This window comes from Mytilus edulis, chromosome 2 (genome assembly GCF_963676685.1).
Source record: "Mytilus edulis chromosome 2, xbMytEdul2.2, whole genome shotgun sequence".
NCBI lineage: Eukaryota > Metazoa > Mollusca > Bivalvia > Mytilida > Mytilidae > Mytilus > Mytilus edulis.
Window position 1 is genome coordinate 71,739,190 of NC_092345.1, and position 22,867 is coordinate 71,762,056.

At 32.1% G+C, this 22,867-nt stretch overlaps 1 protein-coding gene and 1 long non-coding RNA gene across 2 annotated transcripts; both read left to right on the forward strand.

Moving 5' to 3' along the window:
• Positions 1-1,570: 1,570 nt before the first annotated feature.
• LOC139512845 (uncharacterized) lies at positions 1,571-6,904 on the forward strand. The gene is made up of 3 exons (XR_011662349.1): positions 1,571-1,765; positions 5,863-5,961; positions 6,809-6,904. It is a non-coding gene; the product is annotated as an uncharacterized lncRNA (long non-coding RNA).
• Positions 6,905-15,009: 8,105 nt separating this feature from the next.
• LOC139510673 (uncharacterized) lies at positions 15,010-17,725 on the forward strand. Its single transcript, XM_071297216.1, has 3 exons — positions 15,010-15,179; positions 16,722-16,955; positions 17,595-17,725. Exons 1-3 carry the CDS (start codon positions 15,107-15,109, stop codon positions 17,624-17,626), a joined length of 339 nt encoding a protein of 112 aa, XP_071153317.1. The 5' UTR covers positions 15,010-15,106; the 3' UTR covers positions 17,627-17,725.
• The last annotated feature ends 5,142 nt before the right edge of the window (positions 17,726-22,867 follow it).

Sequence of the window (22,867 nt, forward strand, 5' to 3'; positions counted from 1 at the left end):
CATCTGGTCGAATCAATAATGCATGTATACTAATTATGCAAGAAAGAAGTCAGCATGTGTCAACCAAAATCCATTGATATAAATCACACAGATAATACCATAAACAATAGACATATAATTTGCTAGACAGGTATTTCATTACGGTCAACAAAAACATGATGCCGTCCACCAACAACTCGTAGAAAGACATCAAATATGGTTAGTAACGTCCTTTCACATATAAGCCGAAAAAAAGTTTCTTTAACCGAATGTACGGCATTCCACAATGAGGAAACCCATTACCAAAATTGTCAGCTACTAAAGACCCTAAATTAAAAACGTAAACATCTACAAACGAGAAAACTACAAGCTAAGTAATACATATCATAGTTTACATATATGTCGTTTGTTGATGTGGTTCACAAGTGTTCATTGTTTCTAGTTTTTTATATAGATTAGACCGTAGATTTTCCCGTTTGAATGACTTTACATTCTGGTAGCCCTTTATAACTTTCTGTTCGATCGGAGCCAAGGCTCCGGGGTGTAGAACGTTCTTTGACCTATAATGTTTACTTTTACAAATTACGATTTGGATGGAAAGTTGTCTCATTGGCACTCATACCACATCTGCTTTATCTATATATGAAGGGAAATAGAAACGAGCGGTTTTTGTCATATCAAGATATCCTATTCTCCTGGTGTGTTCATTCCTTTTGTATTGTGTCTGACCAACGTATTCTTACTGATTATGTTTTTTTTTATTTCTAATTTCTTCAACTGAATTCGTATATGAAATGTCATCAATATCCTAATACTTTCATTTAATACATTGTGGTAGGCTGTGCCGAAAATCTACACTTTAAATGAAAAGCATTTACTATTATCAAGCGCTCTGACTTATAAATTGCAGATTGTATACCAAATGTATTTGGTTTTGATGTTATATTTGTTATTCTCGTGGGATTTTGTCTGATGCTTGGTCCGTTTCTGTGTGTGTTAGTTACATTGTAGTGTTGTGTCGTTGTTCTCCTCTTATATTTATGCGTTTCCCTCAGTTTTAGTTTGTTACCCCGATTTTGTTTTTTGTCCATGGATTTATGATTTTGAACAGCGGTATACTACTGTTGCCTTTATTTACAATACTATTTGTATATAGAACATGTACCTCTATACAACTAAGAAGATCTTTACATATTTAAAGCGCTAAATAAATAATCGCATACTTTCATCACATTACTCCTATGCATAATGACAGTCATTCGGTGTTTTTGTGTGATATATGGTAACTGGATTTCTCCAACATTTCTCAGGAAACCTCACATTTAAGACAGTCACGCTTGATTTTTGTTGCCTAAACGTCTGCTCCTTTGTTTAATATTATAAATTTTCTTCAAATCTATAAGATATAACACATGTCTATAAACACACATACTTATACAACAGGAATGTAAGGGGGAAAAGTATTTCAAACATGTTACCCTTTGAAAGTATATAAAGATAAATACATGATATTGATTTTAAGAAGGATGCATTGGATACATATATTTGTTCATTATGTTATATGCTAAACATCCCAGTCACAATAACTTGAGATAAATGTCACTGAACACATATTGAATTGGATTACAATTTGTTGTATATTCGCATCACATCAGTTCTGTACGAATAATTTTAAGTTATAACTGACAAAGTACTGGGAGAATGTGGACAGCGAATACGAACAGCAGTTTGATTCAAGTATTGTTCATGTTTGTTTTGTTTCTACATATTAGTCAGAATGTAGATGGTATGTATTTTCATATATAAGCATGGGTTAACAAGTCTTTGGAATAGAGAAAATATTTAAAAGATATCCAGTATTTTAATCATTTAAAGAGATAATTTGATTATGTGTTCATCCCTAATGAATTTGTTTTGTCTGTATCGTGTTTTGATCATGAGACAAAAACTTCTGTGTAAAAGTGTCCCTTGAAAAGATATTCTATTTTTACCTTTGTTGGATATTTTTTCATAGTGAAATCATGTACAAAATGCATAAAAGTCTTGTCCAATACCAAATAATTTACAAAACAAAATAAGACTAACTTGACATTTGTTTTTAAATATACAGAGGGAATCAATGAATTGTTTTAACATCTTTGGATTGTCATTTTTGACAAGATCAATAATGTCATGAATAATATTAATAAATACTCGATTGTCGTTTCTTTTTGCGCATACGTTTAGGTCTTGCAGAATTTTACATTATTATCATTATTATTTAACTCTGGAGGGTATTGACCATCATACAAAAATTCATATAGCTGTTCATATTCACCACTTTCCATTTTTGTTTACATCTGTGTTGTCTTGATTTAAATTTCAGTTATGATTTAACTAATTGATTAAAACATTTCAATGATTGTTAAATTATTTCCCTTATTTAGGGACAGAAAAAAATAGCTACACTATGAAAAATTTCCCCTTGTGACATATTTTTATATAACATCCATGAAATTATGTCCAAGTCCTAGGGACAATTTTTCACTAAGGGAGATTTTTCACTAAGGGAGACACTATTTTATAGTTTGCAAATGTGATATTCTGTCCCGTGAACGACAATTCATAGATGAGCTGTGAAATATAGTTCATGAAACACATTTCATGGGACACTTTTTTGGCTTACATTATAACTAGATTAAACTTGAAATAAGTGAATACACGTACATACTTATATGCCTGGTATCTTATTGAGATTTCGATAACTACACTGAAATTGAAGAGAGTTGTTAGACTTTGGGTATTGGAGACAACTCTTTTTAAGGAATCGACAGTCATTTGGTCCGAGAACACAATTAATTCGTAGTGCATTTCTTTTAGAACATAAATGAAAATAAAAAAAATCCCACCTGCGCTTTCTCAAAGAAACTTTTACAGTGTGTTGTACTACTTTTGGGACAAATTATATCAAATTTATAGAAAACTTCATCGCCTCTAACTCAAAATATGGCCAATTTTATGTTTAGGGCGTCTTGAAATCTTTTGACAGCTTCCGAAGTGCTCATTTTCAACCTTTTTCAGCTGGACCAAATCACTACTTTCCTTTAAAATTCTGGACCCAAATTTTTTTACAGTGTAATTTCAACCCCCTTCTTGCAATTTGAGGCAGTGAACATGGAGAAATAAATTTGGAAGGGGTATAAAAATTAATGGCAAGTAACCCACTGTCAACACTAGGGACTATATTTGTGAACAACGAAAATCAAGGGACGACAATGGTGGTCTCGGACCTAATAGGGTAGAAAGAGTAGACAAATCTTAAAAAAACTTGGTATGAACAAAGCTTAATGTATTATAACACTACTTACAAAGTTTCATGACAATAGGATGTATATTATAGACATTAAGTTTAGTTCTATACTCATCTTTGCGTGTAAAATTTTGACGTTAAAATTGAAAAATTTCAACTATCAACATTTGGGGCTTTAAAAATTTAAATATTGCAAAAAAATACTTGTTAAATGCCTTAATATATAACTTATGTACTAAAAGCAATAGAGTACTCATTTGATTTATCAGACTTGGCATAATTATTCATAAGTCAAATTTATATGAGCCTGCGCCTAAAAATTCAGGTTTTTCAATGAAGTGGAGCCTTACATGAAGATGTAATATTTTCCAGCAATTTTAAATTTGTGAAGCTTTTTGGTTATAAATAATCCTTACATATGTATTTAAAGTACTTTAAATGGAAAGAAAAGTTACAAATAACATATCATATTAGTTTAAAAGGGTCTTAGGCCAAGTAAGACTGGAAAAAATTTAGGGTCAATTAAGGCCGTGCCACATATTTACATTTAAAAATGCATATTGAGGCTATAAAAAATAAAAATGTGTGTCTTTTTTATCATTTCTATACTCATGTGACATGATACAACAAATCTGAGCACAAAAAGACTCTTGCAAATAACTTTTCTTACAAGCAGTATGGGCTGAAACAAAGATTTTTGCCTTTTTAGGGAAAAACTTTCATGCAATTTATTCTCAACAGGCTTATATTTAAACCACTTGCTATCCTACAGAAGAAAAGAAATATAGTATGTGAAATGGAACAGGTACAATAGACATTGTAAAGTGCATTTGATACAAATTTAGTGAAGTCTCTAATATGGACATCAAATTTTATATACCAAGCTCCCCACTATTGCCTTCATCCAAACAAGGCGTTAGACAAGGGTCATTCATACAACACATTTTGCACATTTTATCTGAGATAAACTTCTTTTCTGTAGATTCAGAGTTCATAAATAAGTAAAAGAAGCAGGTAAAGGCATAGAAACACAAATATTGACACATAAAAACCTGTCAGATAGAAAGTCAGGATGCCATTTATGCATCAATATTGAAAAAGTTATAAAATGCCTATTTTGACCATAAAATGTCAAAATTGGTCGTTTTGGCAGAAATTCTATAAAATAAAAGTTTAAATCCTTTAGTTTCATGCTATTTGACAAGTTGACACCATCAAATCATTTAGGGAAGTTGCCAGAGTACAAATTCTATATTTACAGATTTCACCTCTTAGGTCCGAGAACACAATTAATTCGTAGTGCATTTCTTTTAGAACATAAATGAAAATAAAAAAAATCCCACCTGCGCTTTCTCAAAGAAACTTTTACAGTGTGTTGTACTACTTTTGGGACAAATTATATCAAATTTATAGAAAACTTCATCGCCTCTAACTCAAAATATGGCCAATTTTATGTTTAGGGCGTCTTGAAATCTTTTGACAGCTTCCGAAGTGCTCATTTTCAACCTTTTTCAGCTGGACCAAATCACTACTTTCCTTTAAAATTCTGGACCCAAATTTTTTTACAGTGTAATTTCAACCCCCTTCTTGCAATTTGAGGCAGTGAACATGGAGAAATAAATTTGGAAGGGGTATAAAAATTAATGGCAAGTAACCCACTGTCAACACTAGGGACTATATTTGTGAACAACGAAAATCAAGGGACGACAATGGTGGTCTCGGACCATTTGTGAGTTTTAACCTAGCAGTAATTGCAACAGTGTTCAAACATTTTTGTTGTTAACGTTCAGTAATGAGAATGATACGGAAGGATCTAAGACATATTGGAAGATTTTGGAAAAATTAGATTGGAAATATTGGATTGAATCATAAACTCATAAGGATTTAGTACTAAGCTATTGGTTGATAGGCCTTACTTAACTATGGTCTGTGGATTTCAAATACAAACGGCAATATTATAGTATGATCATCCAACCTAGTACAATCTAATATTAACAGATATACTTTATTAGCACACAGAGTGTACTTAGACAGACTGTCAAACCATTAATTTTAGCAGCAGCTCATCTGATGATAGAGGAACTAGTAGCCTACGACATTACCTATTGTAACGTAGATATGTCAATTCGTCCCAAAGGGTAATCCTCTCATACTGAATATTTCTGACATGAACTGCCATTATGTTACGAACCTTACCTTTTACACTTTTTGAATTTTTGACATATTAAGGCTTTTCTATCCACGAATCGATTACCTTAACTGCATATACCAGGATTATAAGTTACCACACCAGACGCGCGTTTAGCATACATAAGACTTATCAGTGACGCTCATGTCAAAATATTTAGCAAAACTAGTACAAAGTTGAAGAGCATTGAGGACAAAATTTTGCAGGCACAGTTGACTTCAGAAGCAATGCTTGTTTTGGTTCCTTTTTGGGCATACTTCTGTTATCGTGCTTAAGGTCTTATAATGTATATGCATGCACATTGTTTTAAGTTCGACTCACGAAATTAATAAAGAAAAAAATGCATTAGTTCAAAATGTAAAAAATGGAAAATGAATTGAGAAGGAATACATTTTTTCATTTATAGGTTCATGCCCACCAAACTCTGAATTTGATTCAACGGAAGAAAAGTGTGTGTGTGAAGAAGGATTCTCATGGGTCGAGGCTTTCCAAATATGTTTTCCGGGTAAGTTTATTACTTGATAGAAACTTTCACTTTTGATCAATATTCTAAATGACATTTACTTTTAATTTAGATATGTTGCCACTATCTCTGCATGAATACTTTTTATAATTTTTTTAAAGAGACATATGAATTGGACTTTCTTTATTAGGTAAATTCCACAAAACAAGAACAAACCATCATTTAAAAAAAAAATACAACAGCCAATTAACTATAGTAATGAATCGGGGAATGTCGTAGATTTCTAGTCATTGGTAGCATTAGTTCTTGCAAATGAAGTCCCATTTACTTTCTAAACAAAATCTAATAAATCATTGTTGGAAACTGCACATATTCGAACTATTTTGGTTGCAGGAAATAAACTCACCATAGATACCAGGATTGAAATTTTATATTTGCGGCAAACGCGCGTTTCGTCTCCAAAAGACAATTCAGTGACGCTCTAATCAAACATAAGTAAAAATGCCGAATAAAATACGAAGTTGAAGAGCATTGAGGAACAAACTTCTGAATAGTTTGCCAAAAGCAGCTGAGGTAATCAATTCCTGGGTAGAAAAGCCTTTATATGTCAAAAATTCAAAATTTTGTAAACAGTTATTTCAAAATTATGACCATATCAATGATAATTCATTGTCAAGGCAGAATTACTAATTACATGGCTGGTGATACCCTCGGTCAAAAAAAAATCCACCAGCAGTGGCAGCGACCCAGTGATTTTAAATAAGCTCACCATAGAAATTAAGCAATGCAACTTTGTGGTATTGAAATGGCAAATATTCTACAAAAAAGGCAATTGATGGAAACTAATTTAGTGACCCGATATCTTAATAACGTATATTTATAATTTCAGACGGTGGTGTATTTGATAACCCACATGTAGATGGCGGCAAAAGATAATACTTTGAACAGAGCGAAAGACAGACACAAATAAATGTACAATCTAAAATTAATTGTTTAATCTTTTGAAATTTTAAGATTTTTGTTTTAGAAGAAATCATATTCAAAAAATCTGAATATTTGTTAGTTACAAAAAAGACGATTTATCACTTGCAGTTTACTCTAAACAACTGCCTATGTCAAAAGTTTCACAAAATACAGATCTCTAAGGCAAATTCAAAAACGGAACTCCCGAAAAACTGACAAAACAAACGAACTAGTGAAAAAACTGTCATATTTCTGACAATGTTCAGGCATTCTCCGAACAAATGCTGGTTTCAACCTGGTTTGATAGATAGTTATACATCACACTTGTATGACAATTGTTTGTAGTTCCGTTAAATTGACAATTTGGGTGAGCAACCTTAACAGTGTGTGTAATATTAGTTACATAGTGTGCTAGTGACCTAATACGGTATATATGGGGTCAGTAATTTCCATATAGGGTGAGACCTCATATATACCGTATTCGGTCACTAACACACTATGTAACGAATTTATCTTACCGACTATCTGAACGTGTGAAATTAAGACTAGTGATTCTCAAAATGAGCAAGTCATGAATACTGTTAGCATTAAGAAAATACATTAATTCTACAAATACAGATGCCAACAATGAAATCTTGTAAGGTTTAAATGTGTTTTATGAATTTATTTCAATCTTAATCATCAATTTCTTCGTCTGTTGGAACTTTTAAGATTATTTCTCAGTACCGTTTTGTTTTTATAAAGGGACATAACACCATTACTAACCGTGTATGAAATAAGCCCCGCCCCCTTCTTACCTAAAATGAAATATAAAGGGACGTAACTCCACTACTAACCGTGTATGAGATAAGCCCCGCCTCCCTACTAACCTAATATCAAATATACACGGTTTGCACGCGGATGCTTTTAACCAATCATATGCCTGGAAATGTATAGGAGGTAAGATAAATAGGTTAATGTGACAAGAATTGGGACTCAGCAGTCAAATCTGTGTGAACATACATCACATGCATACAAAATGTCTGATTAAAAAATTCAAACAAAGATAAACAAAAATAAACAAAAATAATCAGAGAAGCCAACAAAATAGGTTGTGTAGATCTTTTAATTTGACGTCAACAAACAGTTTTTGTCGTTTTTTATTTACCTTTATAGTATATCCACATGCTCTGCAAAGTCCAAATTAATGTATATTAATACAAAGGTAAACACAAATATTCAAACACAACTGATACGTTATCTTACACGCATATAAAAATAATTGGTTTCTATATTATTTGGTTTAAATTAGGGAGATGATATGATAATTATGTTTACATAATGTTATTTACTTGATAGGCTTCTAAAATATATGGTTCCTAGCTATGTCATATTGAATAACTGTTAGAATCATAACCTGTTGGTACTTATTCGATGTCATGAGTGTAAGGGTGAGGGTTGGCGCCTGTTTAAAGGTTTAAACCGCTGCATTTGTTTGCACATATCCTACGTTAGGAAAATGTTGTTCAGTTGGTGTCGTTTGTTGATGGTATTCATAATTGTTTCTCGTTGTTTCTTGTGGTATTTTTTCATACTTATTAAACTGGGTTTTTTTCTTCTGTTTTAATAGTTTTGCAATAGGCATTTGATAGCTTGTTAATAAGTGTAAGACAAGGCTCTGCGTTAAAGGGCGTACTTTTACCTTTAATCGATTTCTTACACTTTATGACTTGGATGGAGAATTATCTCATTTGCATTCATACCACATATTCTCTTTAACTAAATTTGTTCTAAATCGATTTATCATAGAAGAAGAAAATACTAAATTGTGTACTTCGTCCAGTTTCGTATGCCACCGCATGAGTCTGCATCACACAGAATGGCAGAATAACAATAGCATAAAAAACAATTGTTATAAAAGGTGTAAGCTAATTGTTACAAAGATAAGCGGTCGTTTAAACAAGGTGTGATTCAAATAGTTACCAGGATTTTAATTTAGTACGCCAGACGCGCGTTTCGTCTATATAAGACTCACTAGTGACGCTCATATCAAAATAGTTATAAAGCCAAACAAATACAAAGTTGAAGAGCACTGAGGATCCAAAATTTCCAAAAGTTGTGCAAAATACGGCTAAGGTAATCTATGCCTGTGACAAGAAAATCCTTAGTTTTTCGAAACATTCAAAGTTTTGTAAACAGGAAATTTATAAAAATGACCACATAATTGATATTCATGTCAACACCAAAGTGCTGACTACTGGGCTGATGGTACCCTCGGGGACGAAATGCCCACCAGCAGAGGCGTCGACTCAGTGGTGTAAATAGTTATCAAAATTACCAGAATTATAATGTAGTATGCCAGACGCGCGTTTCGTCTACATAAGACTCATCAGTGACGCTCATATCAAAATAGTTATAAAGCCAAACAAATACAAAGTTGAAGAGTATTGAGGATCCAAAATTCCAAAAAGTTGTGCCAAATACGGCTAAGGTAATCTATGCCTGGGATGATTTTAGACATAATATATTGGAGACGTTTAATCTCCTTTTGGTACCTTCTAACGCACCTACCCTATTTTTTGTTTTTTGCCTTTATTTGGCTCGTCGTAATCGATGCACGATATTCAAACAACTGTTGACTTAAGGTAGATTCATGGTATACCACAATCTTGGATTGTACAATCACAGTACGAAATCGGTCTAGTTATTTGCCCAAATCAGCAAATTTGGAAACAGATTGGAAATTAAATGGTTAGACTTTTTATTAATATAAAGAAAACTTGTTAGTTTAGCAAATATCAACCTTTTTGGTTTTTAAAACCATTTTTTTTTTAAATCAGCCGTTTAAGGGAAGATAACTCTTTTAGTACAAAATTTATACTGGGCTAATTGGGATTTTTTTATTTTCACTTGTGGCAAGAGAACAAGTTCGGTGACACCATGTTTTCTTTTTATTTTCTTAAAACATATTATGAAACATATCTTTTCACAATTTATTTTAAAATTTTATTTCATATATTTTTTTTATGCACTCTTATGTGTTATTTCATGAACAAACTAACCCAATTAGGCAATTTTCAACGACTCATAGCTTGAAAAATAGCACGGTGACCCATACCTTTTATGATATTTTTGAAAAAAGCATAGTAAAATCTTCATTTTGGCAAATTATAAGAAAATTCTGTCTAAAAAAACATTTACTTATGATCTATAATTAGTCATATCGCTTCGTAACTTTTCAAGCACGATACAATACTGGATTTTTATGATTTTGTTTTTTGTTCGAGCGCTACTGATTCAAGTTAATCCGGAAAAGGTTTTTAAACATACCAACTTGATGAATTGCTATTTCATTTTAAATGACCACATCGATACTGCGTTGCTATTTTACGATGGTTGCAACAATTCAGAAGTCTGTGTTTTAGCACACACAAGGTGTGTACCGATGATTTTTCAGATATGTTTAATCTGAGACATATAAAATTTGACAATAGAAACGCTGAAATCTTCATTTTAAAAATAAAGGAGATATTGTATAATCGACAATGAGACAACTTTTCACATAGTTCAAAATTCCAACGATATAAGCAATCAAGGGTCATGATATGGCTTTCAACAATGATAAAAAAAAACTTACTGTATAGTATAAATAGTAACTATAAAAGGCGACAAAAACTGACAATTGATACCTCTAGCCCCAAATAAAATACTAGATCTCTCCATTTTTTGCTGAAGGAAGTCTCAAAAATGGATCAAGGATGAAGACAATTGCAGTGTATGATGAAGCGACTGAAAAATTTGATTCAATTCTGAACAGGGATTAAATAGAAATATGTACTGTAGATACGAAAGTAGGTCAGAAAATTATAATTGCAGTTTGGATTTTTAGAAATGGTTCCTTTCCTAATATTATATGAGTATATACCCCTGTTTTTTAATGGATTTGTCCATATATGATATTATAAACTTATTTCACCACATTGTATAAACACATCATTTTAAAACATACTACAAACCAGTTAATTTTTTTCCCTCAATGTTGACTTCTGCACCCCAATTTCTGACATTTGTACCTACTATATCAATTTGTTTTGCTCATGCATTGTTGTTAATATAATGGAATGTTATATGTCTGTCATACACGTGCGAGGTTTAGTTAGATATAAAAATATAATTAATCCATTATTTTTTGAGACAGGAAATACCAGTACCAAAACCAGGAATATGAACATTGTTTTCCATTCTATTGATGTGTTTGAGCTTTTGATTTCATGACATAATAAAAGTAAAACGCATACAAAAATGATCAAGAAATTCTTTTTAATATGCTGTATGCTTGAACAAATAGATTGAAAATAGTAACTCTCTTATTTTTTCTTACATTAAATAAAGTTATTGAGATTTTGAAACAATCTGTAAGACTGAAATAAACCGATTGTGTCCAGTCACTATCTGAAAACATATATAAATATCTTCACTTATATCTATACATTGACATTGAGGCTCGGTTGAAAACATAATTTTACGACAAAAGAGATGATTATAGCTTCCCAATTGTGAACTTTCTACTTCTATGAAGCAACATTCAAGCAGCGCCTGCATACGGAGTATATATATCTCCCAACTGATACGATATTCCCGGGCTTAATTTCCTTGCGAGAGGGTTGCTTCTCACAAAGAAGCTATTAAACCAAGATGTCCAAATGGTGAGGTTGAACTTATCCCATCGTAAATTTTACGGACGCCATCACGAGTTGGTTGAACGTTACTGAATATCCGTTTCACAGATGATATCGGATATATTCCTTATGTCGAAACTACAATTCCATTCCCTTTTCACGAACGTGACCTACCGAATTAGACGTTTTACCTGGTTTTTATAACACGAGCAGTACGAAAAGTGTCACATGTGGTGCAATATATGGTTACCCTTCCGGAGCATCTGAGATCACCCGGCGATTTTGATGGAGTTCGTGTTGCTTAGTCTTTTGTTTCCTTTGTTGTGTCGTGTATAATTTTATTTTTCTGTTTGTCTTTTTCTATTTTAACCATGGCGTTGTCAGTTGATTTTCGATGTATTACTCTGAATGTCCATCTGATATTTTTCGCCGTTTTTTTTGGTATAGAACCAAATTTAATGTCAGTGCTAAATTCACAACTATTACCTTTCAAAAACGAAATACAAATTTCCCAAATTTACACTTGCTTGTGTCATATTTATTATTAGTTTTACAAATCTTACTCCCTTAGTGCATCTTGTTAGTTGAATGACAAACTTTACAAATAATACAGCATTAAAACAATAGTTTAGAACAGCCAGTAAACTCAACTATATATATATATATATCAACACAGTACACTAACATACAAAATAAAACTAAAAGAAAAGAAAAATGGTTAGAGTTTCTGCGAAATGTCTCAAAGAATTTAATAAAGAAAAAGGATACCAAATTCTAGTCCTCAATACTCGTCCGTTGAACTCGAAACTGTTTAAATGGAATGAGACAATCCAGTTTAAACAATGGACAAAGTAAAATAATTAAAGATAGAATTGCAATACAAACTAACGGTCTAACTCGTAACAATTGTTTTAAGGAAATCATAATTCTGCACACACCACTTCACTAGCTGACCCTGAATTCGGACAATCACATAAAGAATGTTGCGGTGTTAATCATGTTTGTGAGCGCCCAACACTTTCCATAACTTGGGACACCGGTGTAAAAGTACAAATTAAGAACAAACTGTAATATCAGTTGAAAAGGGCTTAAGTCATCAGATGGATATAATGCAGAGTGGATGCGGACAGGTACTTCTAAACAACACAAATACAATAAGTGCTACAATAAATACTCAGAGAGTACTCACAGTTACTGACAGCTAGTTGACAGCCAATAACAATGATAAAAAAAATCAGGTATATAAGGCCAAATACATCATATTGTGATCTCACTTCAATTACGCAACTGTTAAGTACGATTTTGGTTTCAATAGTTAAACAGGTTTTTTATGTTTTTCTTTTTATTATTGTCTGTATGGTATGCGGCCAAGCTTATAGTTCCACGGTAATGTTTTGTTAAACTGTCTTTATAATACACCCATATGATACAAGTTACTTTCTGACAAACAATAGCCTTGCGAATAAAAGATAAGGCGAATTATTAAACTAAATCATATGTGTTTGACGTTGTATGAATAATTGGTCAATGTACAATGGATCAGTTATTTCTACTGTGAACCGACCTTTGAAACATCGCTCATAAAAAAACATCTGCTTGAATTGATAACGCGTGCATCTTATTCATGTAAGCAAGAAGTCACCATGTGGCTATCAAAATCCATTAATATAAATAACACAGACAACCTTATAAGCAATAGAAAAGAGATAAAACTAATATCAGACCACAAAAGATTACATTGAGCAACAACAGCTGCTAATAAGCACATGGGTTTTATAAAGTGTTAATAGTTTCTGCTTGATCAGTGGTATTCTATGCCCTGTATATCACTAAATATAATTTTGGTTATGTGTCACATTCGTTTACTTAATAAACCAGAAAATGAGGATGAGGAATTGGCAATAATAAATTGAATTTATGTGCGTTCGTCTGGAACACAGGTATTGTCATGTATTCCATAACGTCATCAATATATGATGCGGTCCGCAAAACTGTCGTAGAAATAAATATCAAATCCTTTCAACAACTTCCTTATATGTAAAAGACAGAAACTGTTACTAGTATTATTAGAAAACGGAACAGAAAACGAACATATTGTTATATATACTCAACTGAGAGATACATACTCAAAGATTATTCTATTGGTTTTTATTAAATATCTCTGGTATGAAGTATCTTTAGAATTCATAGAGATGAATTCATTTTTACAACGCATGATTTTCTCCGAAATTATGGTGTAGTAAATTAAGATAATTCTTTATCAAAAACATGTATAGCTGTCATTATTTTTTTATTGAGAAAAATAAGTCTCTTTCTCTGGATATAGAATGAAGAATACTAATACTTTATAATGGTTGTATTTCAGATATTTTAGACGATTGCACGAGGAGACGGATTTGGATTGTATTTACATTGTGCTCCGCTTGATTTATTTGTAGAAAAGTTTGTGATTTATCTCACTTATATTTTCAATAGAGAAGATAGTCCTTCAAAAAGTGTTAAGCATTATTAGTTTGAAAATCAAGATTGTAAATTGACATAAGATTTTTGGTAAAAAGAACGATAACTGTAACTTTTTTCTGATCTTCCTTATCATAGATTTTAAACTAAGGATACTTCTCTTTTATTTTCCATTGGTATATAAAACCAATGTTACTTCTCCTATAGGGTCAATTGATATATAACGCTAATATCAACTTTCCTGAATGATCGATGCTTTCATTTCAATTCTAATAATAATAAACATAACGTTACATTATCCTGTTAAAACGTTTAATCCTGCTGCATTGTTATACATTTGTCCAAAGTCAGGAGCCTGTTGTTCAGTGGTTGTCAATTGTTAGTGTTATTCGTGAGTGTTTCTAGTTTCTCGGTTTTTTTCATACATTAGACTGGTAGTTTCCTGATTAAACCAATACACAAACTATGCGGTAAAAATATTCCCAGTGAAGGCGTTATCCCTTTTTTTAATTGAGTGCTAGGACTTAATTAAAAAGTATATCTCCTTTCTCCAAGTGATGTAGCATTTAATTGAAATACATGCTACAATGAATAAAAACCTAAAATTATGTAAGGACGTGATGGGAAAATAAAATTTAATTCCTTAAAAGACTTTGTTTTTAATTAATAAGTGTTTTGCACTATTGGTTGTTAACAAATGCCCTAAAAGGTTCAACTAACCCATTGGTGAGTAGGTTTTAAAACCTTATGACATGCATACTTAGAAATTATTTCAATTAATGTGTTTGTATACGCCATTCCCTGGATTTTGCACCTTTTGAACTCCAATATAAGTCATGCTGACGTGTTTTGCATTCGATAATAACTGATTTACAAATTTATAATTGTTCGAATTAATTTTGAACATGTCATTATCAAACTTTTATTATATAAGCAACTTTTTGTTCAATATGATAGAAAAATTAATCCGTTGAGGTTTAATTACATGTATATGTTATGCTGTGCTTGATCAGATCTGTGGTTAAAACAGACACATAAGTATCATTTGCAGAGTTTGTTTTTGCATACAAATAGAGAGTATTGGAAACGATAGTGAACGATACAATATGATATCAGCCGGACTTTTTCTGGTTATAAATGTGCTGGTCAGTCTTCAACTTGCAGAATGCCGCAGTGAAAGTATGTATATACGTATTGTAAAGTTTATGCATAAAAGATGTATATATTTATATATATGGACACTTGTAAATATAAACAAAGATATGGTATAATTTAAAATATGACAACTCTTCAAAAGAGTTCAAATGACACAGAAATACAACTGTATGTCACCGTAAGGTGTTCTTTAATGTGCAAGGTCAATACCACATAGTCAGCTTTAAAATGCTCCAAAATGGCAATTGTAAAACAGTTCAAACGAAGGCTATGTGTTCAGCCGAAATATCTGTCAACACGATTTTATAATATCCTCTTCGAATATTACTGTCTTCTTATATACATTTGTAAGTACCGTTGCGCAAATCTGAATTCAATATTTTATTTAGCCTAGATGATCTAATACATATAAAAATTTGCAATGTTTTCCTTAATATAGACTTCAATATATATATGATTTGTAGATTTCAAATTTGCCTGAACTTAAAATTTTGAAAATTTTAGTTATTATGAAAGGATGGTTTGATTCAAAATGTCAACTACGTTTAAGATTGTTTTTAGTAATACATTTTTGTATCAGAATAAAATTGATGAGATACGTTTATATCTTATTGAAGAAGTATGTCTGTTCTCCGAAATATATATTGACACTTGTATTTAAAAATGTAACCTTTTTAAATATTGGTGTTATTTTTACATAGTTTTTGCGTATAAATCCAATATCGTTTATGTTGGTTTATGTTATGTATCCGGTTCTGTTTATCATGTATATCTTTTATATAGTCATTTTATAAAATTTACTGTTTGCAAAAGTATAAATTATTCTAAATGATAAGGATGTACTTTACCCAAGCAGAAAACCCTAGCCGTATTTGGCACAACTTTTGAACTTTTGGTCCTCAGTGCTGTTCATCTTTGTACTTGTTTTCGCTTTCGACCTTGTGTTTCTGAGCGTCACTAGGACATGTAAGTCTTGTGTGGACGAAAAGCACTTCTGGCGTATTAAATTTAAACCTGGTGCATTTTGTTAACTATTATTCGTGTGTTTCTTTGTCAAATATGTTCTCCTATTTATTTGTATTGTAGTCCTGTAATGTTATGTTGTCATTTTAATGTTACATTTAACATTGTCATTAAAGCGGGAGGTTTGGCATGCCCACCATTTTTTTTAATTTAAAAAATGTCCTGTACCAAGTCAGGATAATAGCCATTGTTTTTATTATAGTTTGTTTCTGTGTGTGTTACATGTTAACGTTGTGTTTCTGTTGTGTCGTTTTTTTCCTTTTTTATTTGAGTGTGATTTCAAATTACTATGAGACGTGTCATGGTACTTTTCTTTCCCAAATTCATGTATTTAGTTTTGATGTTATATTTGTTATTTTCATCGCATTTTGTCTAATGCTTAGTTAGTTTCTGTGTGTGTTACATATTAATGTTGTGTTGTTGTTGTCTTATATTTAATGCGTTTCCCCCAGTTTAAGTTTGTAACCCGGATTTGGTTTTTTTCTATCGGTTTATGAGTTTCGAACAGCGTTATACTACTGTTGCCTTTATTTTATGTGATAGATAAGAAGATGGGAGAAAATATAAAAGACGGAAGATATTCACGTTTGATCAAAGTTCTGCTATCCCGTTTTACCTGTCCAGAAAACGCATATTGGGACTCTGACACAGAACAATGTGAAAGTAATGAGAGGGTTCAGAAGCAGTTGCAAACGTCTGCTTCCTGTCCGCCTAATACACAGTGTGAGTGTGGTGAAGGTTATTTCTATGACCCGATTAAAGGAATGTGTATACCTGGTAAGTCCTTTATTACATTTACTTATACATGTATGTCGTTTATGTAGGCACGGTAGTATTTCCTTTCTTTATAATATTCAGATGTATCATGACCGTTTCCCTGTTTTTCTATTTTTATAAACCTAAGGCCGCTAGTGCTTTAATGTCTTTTATTATGCAGTGCATACAAAATTTTAATAATTCCTCAAATATTGTGTGCAGTCCTACATAAAAACGGTATAAAAAAGAGGAATGGACTACACGCTTATATGACAGAAACCTAACGACATAAATTACAAAAAAAACACAGTCTTCTCTAGAAAACAGATGCTATACAAAATTATAATTTTCAGAGTGTAAAACATTGTGTATAAATTTAAAATTAACTTTCACATACTATAATATACCAGCAACGAATTTTGCAAAACTAATATTGAGATATGAAATAAGACAACTAAAACAAGTATCCAGATTACGGAAAGACACATGACCTTGTGGCGGAGTTGAACTATTTTTAACAAATATACGATTGATAGATTTCTTTTGCCCTTCGTACGTATTTTTAAATGTTATTGACGGTAAAATGAAAAGAAAAAAAAATTTCGGTTTGTGTTCATTTCCGAAAGAACTTATTATTAACTCACTATTTTTTTTCTGTAGAATCAGGTTGCTGTAATGGACACGTACCTTGATGAAGTACGTTGGCATGTGATAAACAGATATGTTATGTTATAGTATTTTCAATAAATCTGCGAGCATCGAATTGCTTGTAATAGAAAAGCAGTAGAAAAGAGTGTATTGAATTTTTTTTATTGTATATTGTACTTATTTTACATGATAAAAAACGAAAGACAATGCTATTCTGAAAAGGGATTTGTGTTTCATTTGGATGTTGTTGGTTTGTTTGGTTTTTTAAGGGTTTTTTTTGTAAGTGGTAGTGATGTTGGACTTTCAATTACCCATTACAATCCTGCTTGTGTTTTTCAACATTGAAACTGTATGAGCCAGTAAACCTGTTATCTTTCAAAATATATTGTTTTTCTAACCAAACCGGAAAATTTTAAATCGCTTGTGAACACCCATGTAACACACCAGTTGACTTCAGCTTCTACTTCCTATATCAAATGATGGTTTCAAGTGAATTAGTTGGGTTTTTCTTTCTCTAGAATTTCAAATCCATGAAATATTTTAAATTGAACTGGAGTCTTTAAAGGGTCGTCTTGTCCCCCATTTCCAACATCAATTTATCTACTTGTTTTGCAGACACAACCAGCAAAATACTTATCTAACATGTAACAATATTATTAAGCTAATTGTGTCATGTTCGAATTGTATCTATGGCGTTGGTGTAAAATATTGAAATTTGACGCTATTGTCAATGAGACAGCTATTCAATAGAGTAAAAATCACGTGGATTTAAGCAAAAATATCGGACAATAAGCAAAACGAACAAAAAGCAACGAACTAATAGCAAAAGTGTCGGACAAAAAGCAAATTGCGGAATAAAAGCACCATTTCAACAAAACACAAAACAAAGCCTAATTAATGAACAGAACAGTAAACGAAAAAAAAATGAGACGACAATTACATAATAGCATGCGCTTCGATGCAGACAAGGGCATATAGATGGTGGAGATAACCATGTTTCTGTGCGCTTCTCTAACCTGAGACAATGATGTAATAACACAACACGAGAACAAACAGTAAAATATTTTTAAAAGGCTTGACTCGTCAGATTGTTATAAAGCAAAACAAACATCTCACAAAAAGACAAAAGACAACATCACAATTTGTGAGACATACTTTTTGGCAATGTCAACAATCTGCATACTAATATTTTAATTAAACAGTTTGAAGGACCATATGTTTTATCAGGTATGGCATTTATGTTAAAATTTCCATAATCACATCAATTGTATTACCTATTAAACAATATAAAAACGATCTTACCATGGATGTCGATGAATGGCTGGCTATTGCCTAGCGGCAAATGTAATTTATACTCAGGACAAGTTTTTGTCTACCATTTTCTACATAATATTCTGCTTGTACCAAGTCAGGAATATAAAAGTTGTTATCCATTCGTTTGATTGGTGTGTTGGAAATTTTGATTTTGCTATTTGCTTAGGGACTTTTCGCTTAGAATTTTCCACGGAGTTAATTATGTTTGTTATTCTACTTTTTAATAAGAATTTTGCTGCATATATAATAAGAAGATGTGGTATAATTGTCAATGAGACAACTCTCCATAAAGCCTCGGTCACACCTTACCGGATAGCTCGAACGGACGCCTAACGGATAACTTTTTTTCAATCCGTTCATGTCCGTTAGACGTCCGTAATTATCCGTTAGACGTCCGTCCATATCCGTTGCATGACGGTTAAGTGTACGTTTTGTCCGTCGACGTCCGTTCTGTCCGGTGGAAAATTTTGAGCATTTTCAAAACTTTGAACGGACGTCCAACGGATAAAATGTCCGTTGAACGTCCGTTAGGCGTCCGTTTTGTACGGTACTCATCCGTTTTGTTTCCGTTTTGTATCCGTTACATGTCCGTTATACTCCGTTGGAGGTCTGGAAGATAAGTTCACCAACGGATTGTTACCCGACGTTTAACGGATAAAACGGATGTTGAACGAATGAGAAACGGATTTCTACCGGACGTATAACGGATAAAACGGATGCTGAACGGATCTGAAACGGATAAATGGCTATTGAAAAATTTCGCGTCAGAAATGCAAATTATTTGTATGTCAGATTTCTTAAGGTTCATGAATTAATTTTATTCATAATCGATCTTAGAGTAAAGGAACGTCGTCACAATCGAGCAGCTCTTATTCAGACCAGACAATGCCCTTTGGCGGCATTTTGAAAAACAAACCAAAACCAGTTACACAGAAACATTTTGAATATTAATGCGATTTACATGTATTATTATTGTCGCCTTTAATTTTCCGTATATCTTGTTTATCCGTTTTATCTGGTACTCTTCCGTTATGTGTCCGTTTTATGCGGTACTCGTCCGTTTGATGTACGTTCGACATCCGTTCTGTCCGTTACGTTTCCGTTTCTCGTACGTTGTATATCCGGTGTGTGTTCGTTATGCATTCGTTACACGTCCGTTTTATTCGGTCATTACATCAACTGACTCCCAACGGATAACAATTTTGTCAACGGACAACTTTTATTTTCATCCGTTAGGCGTCCGTTTGAGCTATCCGGTAAGGTGTGACCGAGGCTAAACAGACCAAATGACACATAATTAACAACTAAAGGTCACCGTGCAGTTTATTTTATGGTTTTGTCAATCTGTAAATACACCAGAAATTCAAAAGTCATAAAGAAGATTCTAGTTAACAGTGCAGCTTTTTGATTATTAAGGGATGGAGATTGCAGTTCTAATATACACATTCCCCGGTAGAAGAAATATGTATTTATACGTTTTTTGCCGTAAACATTGTATACTTATTGACTGGGTATTAGTGGAATAGTAAGTTTATTGTCCCGAGGAGCAACTATTGTCATGAGGCGTAGCCGAGGGTAATAGTTGTATCCGAGGGACAATAAAGTAACAATTCCACGAATATCCAGTCTTTAAGTGTTTTATTATATCGAAAAAAACAACAGACAATGAATGGCGGTGATCAATCAACTATCGTAATATTAAAAAGAAGAAACCAAACCGTAACGTTTACTTCATAGATATGTTCAAATGCTAAGGCTACGGCTTGCACTGGCGTCAACCCTATACTAGATACAATAGGTAAAACACGACGTCGTTATTTCCGCGTTATTTTCAAAATCCTCCAATCGCGTAGCTGCATTTAAAATTCCGCGAAAAACAATGACGCTTGTGGTCAAATAGTTTCACCCAGGTCCAATTGTTGGAAATTTTGACCGGTCCAATAGTTTCACCCAGGTCTAAAAGTTTGAAATTTTTGACCGGTCTAATAGTTTCACCCATGTCCAATAGTTCAGAGCTTGTAATTTGCAAAATAGTGAAAATATTGTGTACTTATTTTATATAGAAATGACATCTGTGGTATAATAATAAATGTTATCAACTTTTGAAATTGCATTCATGTTGCCGTAAGTGGTTTTACAAAAACAAAACCTGAATAGAACGGGTTCGCAAAAACAGAATCTCGACTTGTCAACAATAATACATCGCTCAACGTGAATAACTATCTATTTTAACAAAACAACTAATTTCAACAGTAGAAACAAATAACAAAACATTGACAAATTTGAAACAGGAGTTTACGAGTTGTCCTACGCTTCAGACTCGACATTCACTAAACATGCATGCTGAAATTGACGTGGTTGTTTTTGTTACACAATCATACACATTCAAGTTTTGAAATCGATAGTTGTCATCGTAGAAAAGACTCCTGTTATCGTATAACCGACCGCAAAAAAACTACCTATTCGATCTCATTTATTAGCACATCTTCTAAAGTCCTTTTTTTGCATCCTAAGCTCATCCCTACAGATAATTCACCAATGAACATCAACAAATTTAAAATCAAAAACCAAAATTTTAAATCAGTTAACAGAAAGAGATTTTAAACAATATATGCAAAACTTAAGATGAAATATGTGACAAACTTTGTTGTAGGGCGATTTTTTACCTACATACCTTTAATGCTTTTGGAAATTGCCATATCAGAGAATATTAGGACAAAAAATATTATTAACACTACACGTGTAATCTCCATGTGTTTTCCCAGCCAAACTAGCTCTTTTTAAAAACGTATTATTAGTTTGACTTTGAAATATACGTGAGAAATTAAAGTATTGGTAATAATGTATGCGACATATTTTATTTAATATTAATTTCATTTAATTTTGGTATGATGAATTAATTGAAAGTTAAAAAGCGTTACAATTAATCTCTGGTTTAGATTGATGAACAAGTGGACCAAACATTTTCATTGAAATCATCATTTTTAATTAAAAATATCAAAATGTTTCTATATATGAATTTTATCTTATATTGTGTTACTACATTGTCGTTGGTCAACAAAATTTCAATTTTGACATATATATTTTTCAATTAATTACTTGAATGAACTCTGATTTATAATTTGTCAGCAGGATCCAACATATTTTATAATGATATAAGTTTATGTCAATATTCACATGAATAGGTATTGCACCTGGTCAATGACAAAATAATATATAAGTCATTAAATACGTCCTAAATTCATTATTAATCCTATAAGGATTAAGCTTCTTATAACGGCGATTATTCCCTTTCCATAATATTTACTTTAACTTCATTCAAAACCTTTTCTAAACATAAGTACAAAACAATTGTATTTCGAATATTAACTCTTGTGTTAATTTTCAATTCTATTTTAATTCAAGTATGTTTTAAAATGTATATTACCATTACAATTTATTTAAATCTTTGATTCAAACCTGAAACCTCAACAAACAAATTCAATAAGACAAATGCAAAAATGCAATTCCTGTCGAAATGGTACTTATGAGATCGGTTATCTTTCGCATCTTGAATTGTCAAATAGCAGGAGTCACTCGTCTAAATATAACCGTTTAACCTCTGAGGATATCATCAGCCCAGTAGTCCATACTTTTGTATTGTCAAATCAATGAAATGTTCATTTACTTTAAATGTTCTATTTGTGAAATTTATAATTATTCGAAACAACCAGGATACTACCCTTAGGTAGAACGAATGTACAAATATATGGTTCCTAATACATTGATCGAATACAACGCAATTTTAATATTGCAGTCACTTAAACTAAACAAAGTATGAACTGTGAATCCTTGAAAAGGAAAATATACTTTTAAAGTTCTTAAGGAACGTGGTTCCTATTGTCATAAATTGGGAAACTATGATAATACCCGATGGGAATGTACCATCTACATAAATATTTAGTTTACTTTGAAAGTAAATAAAATCCAAA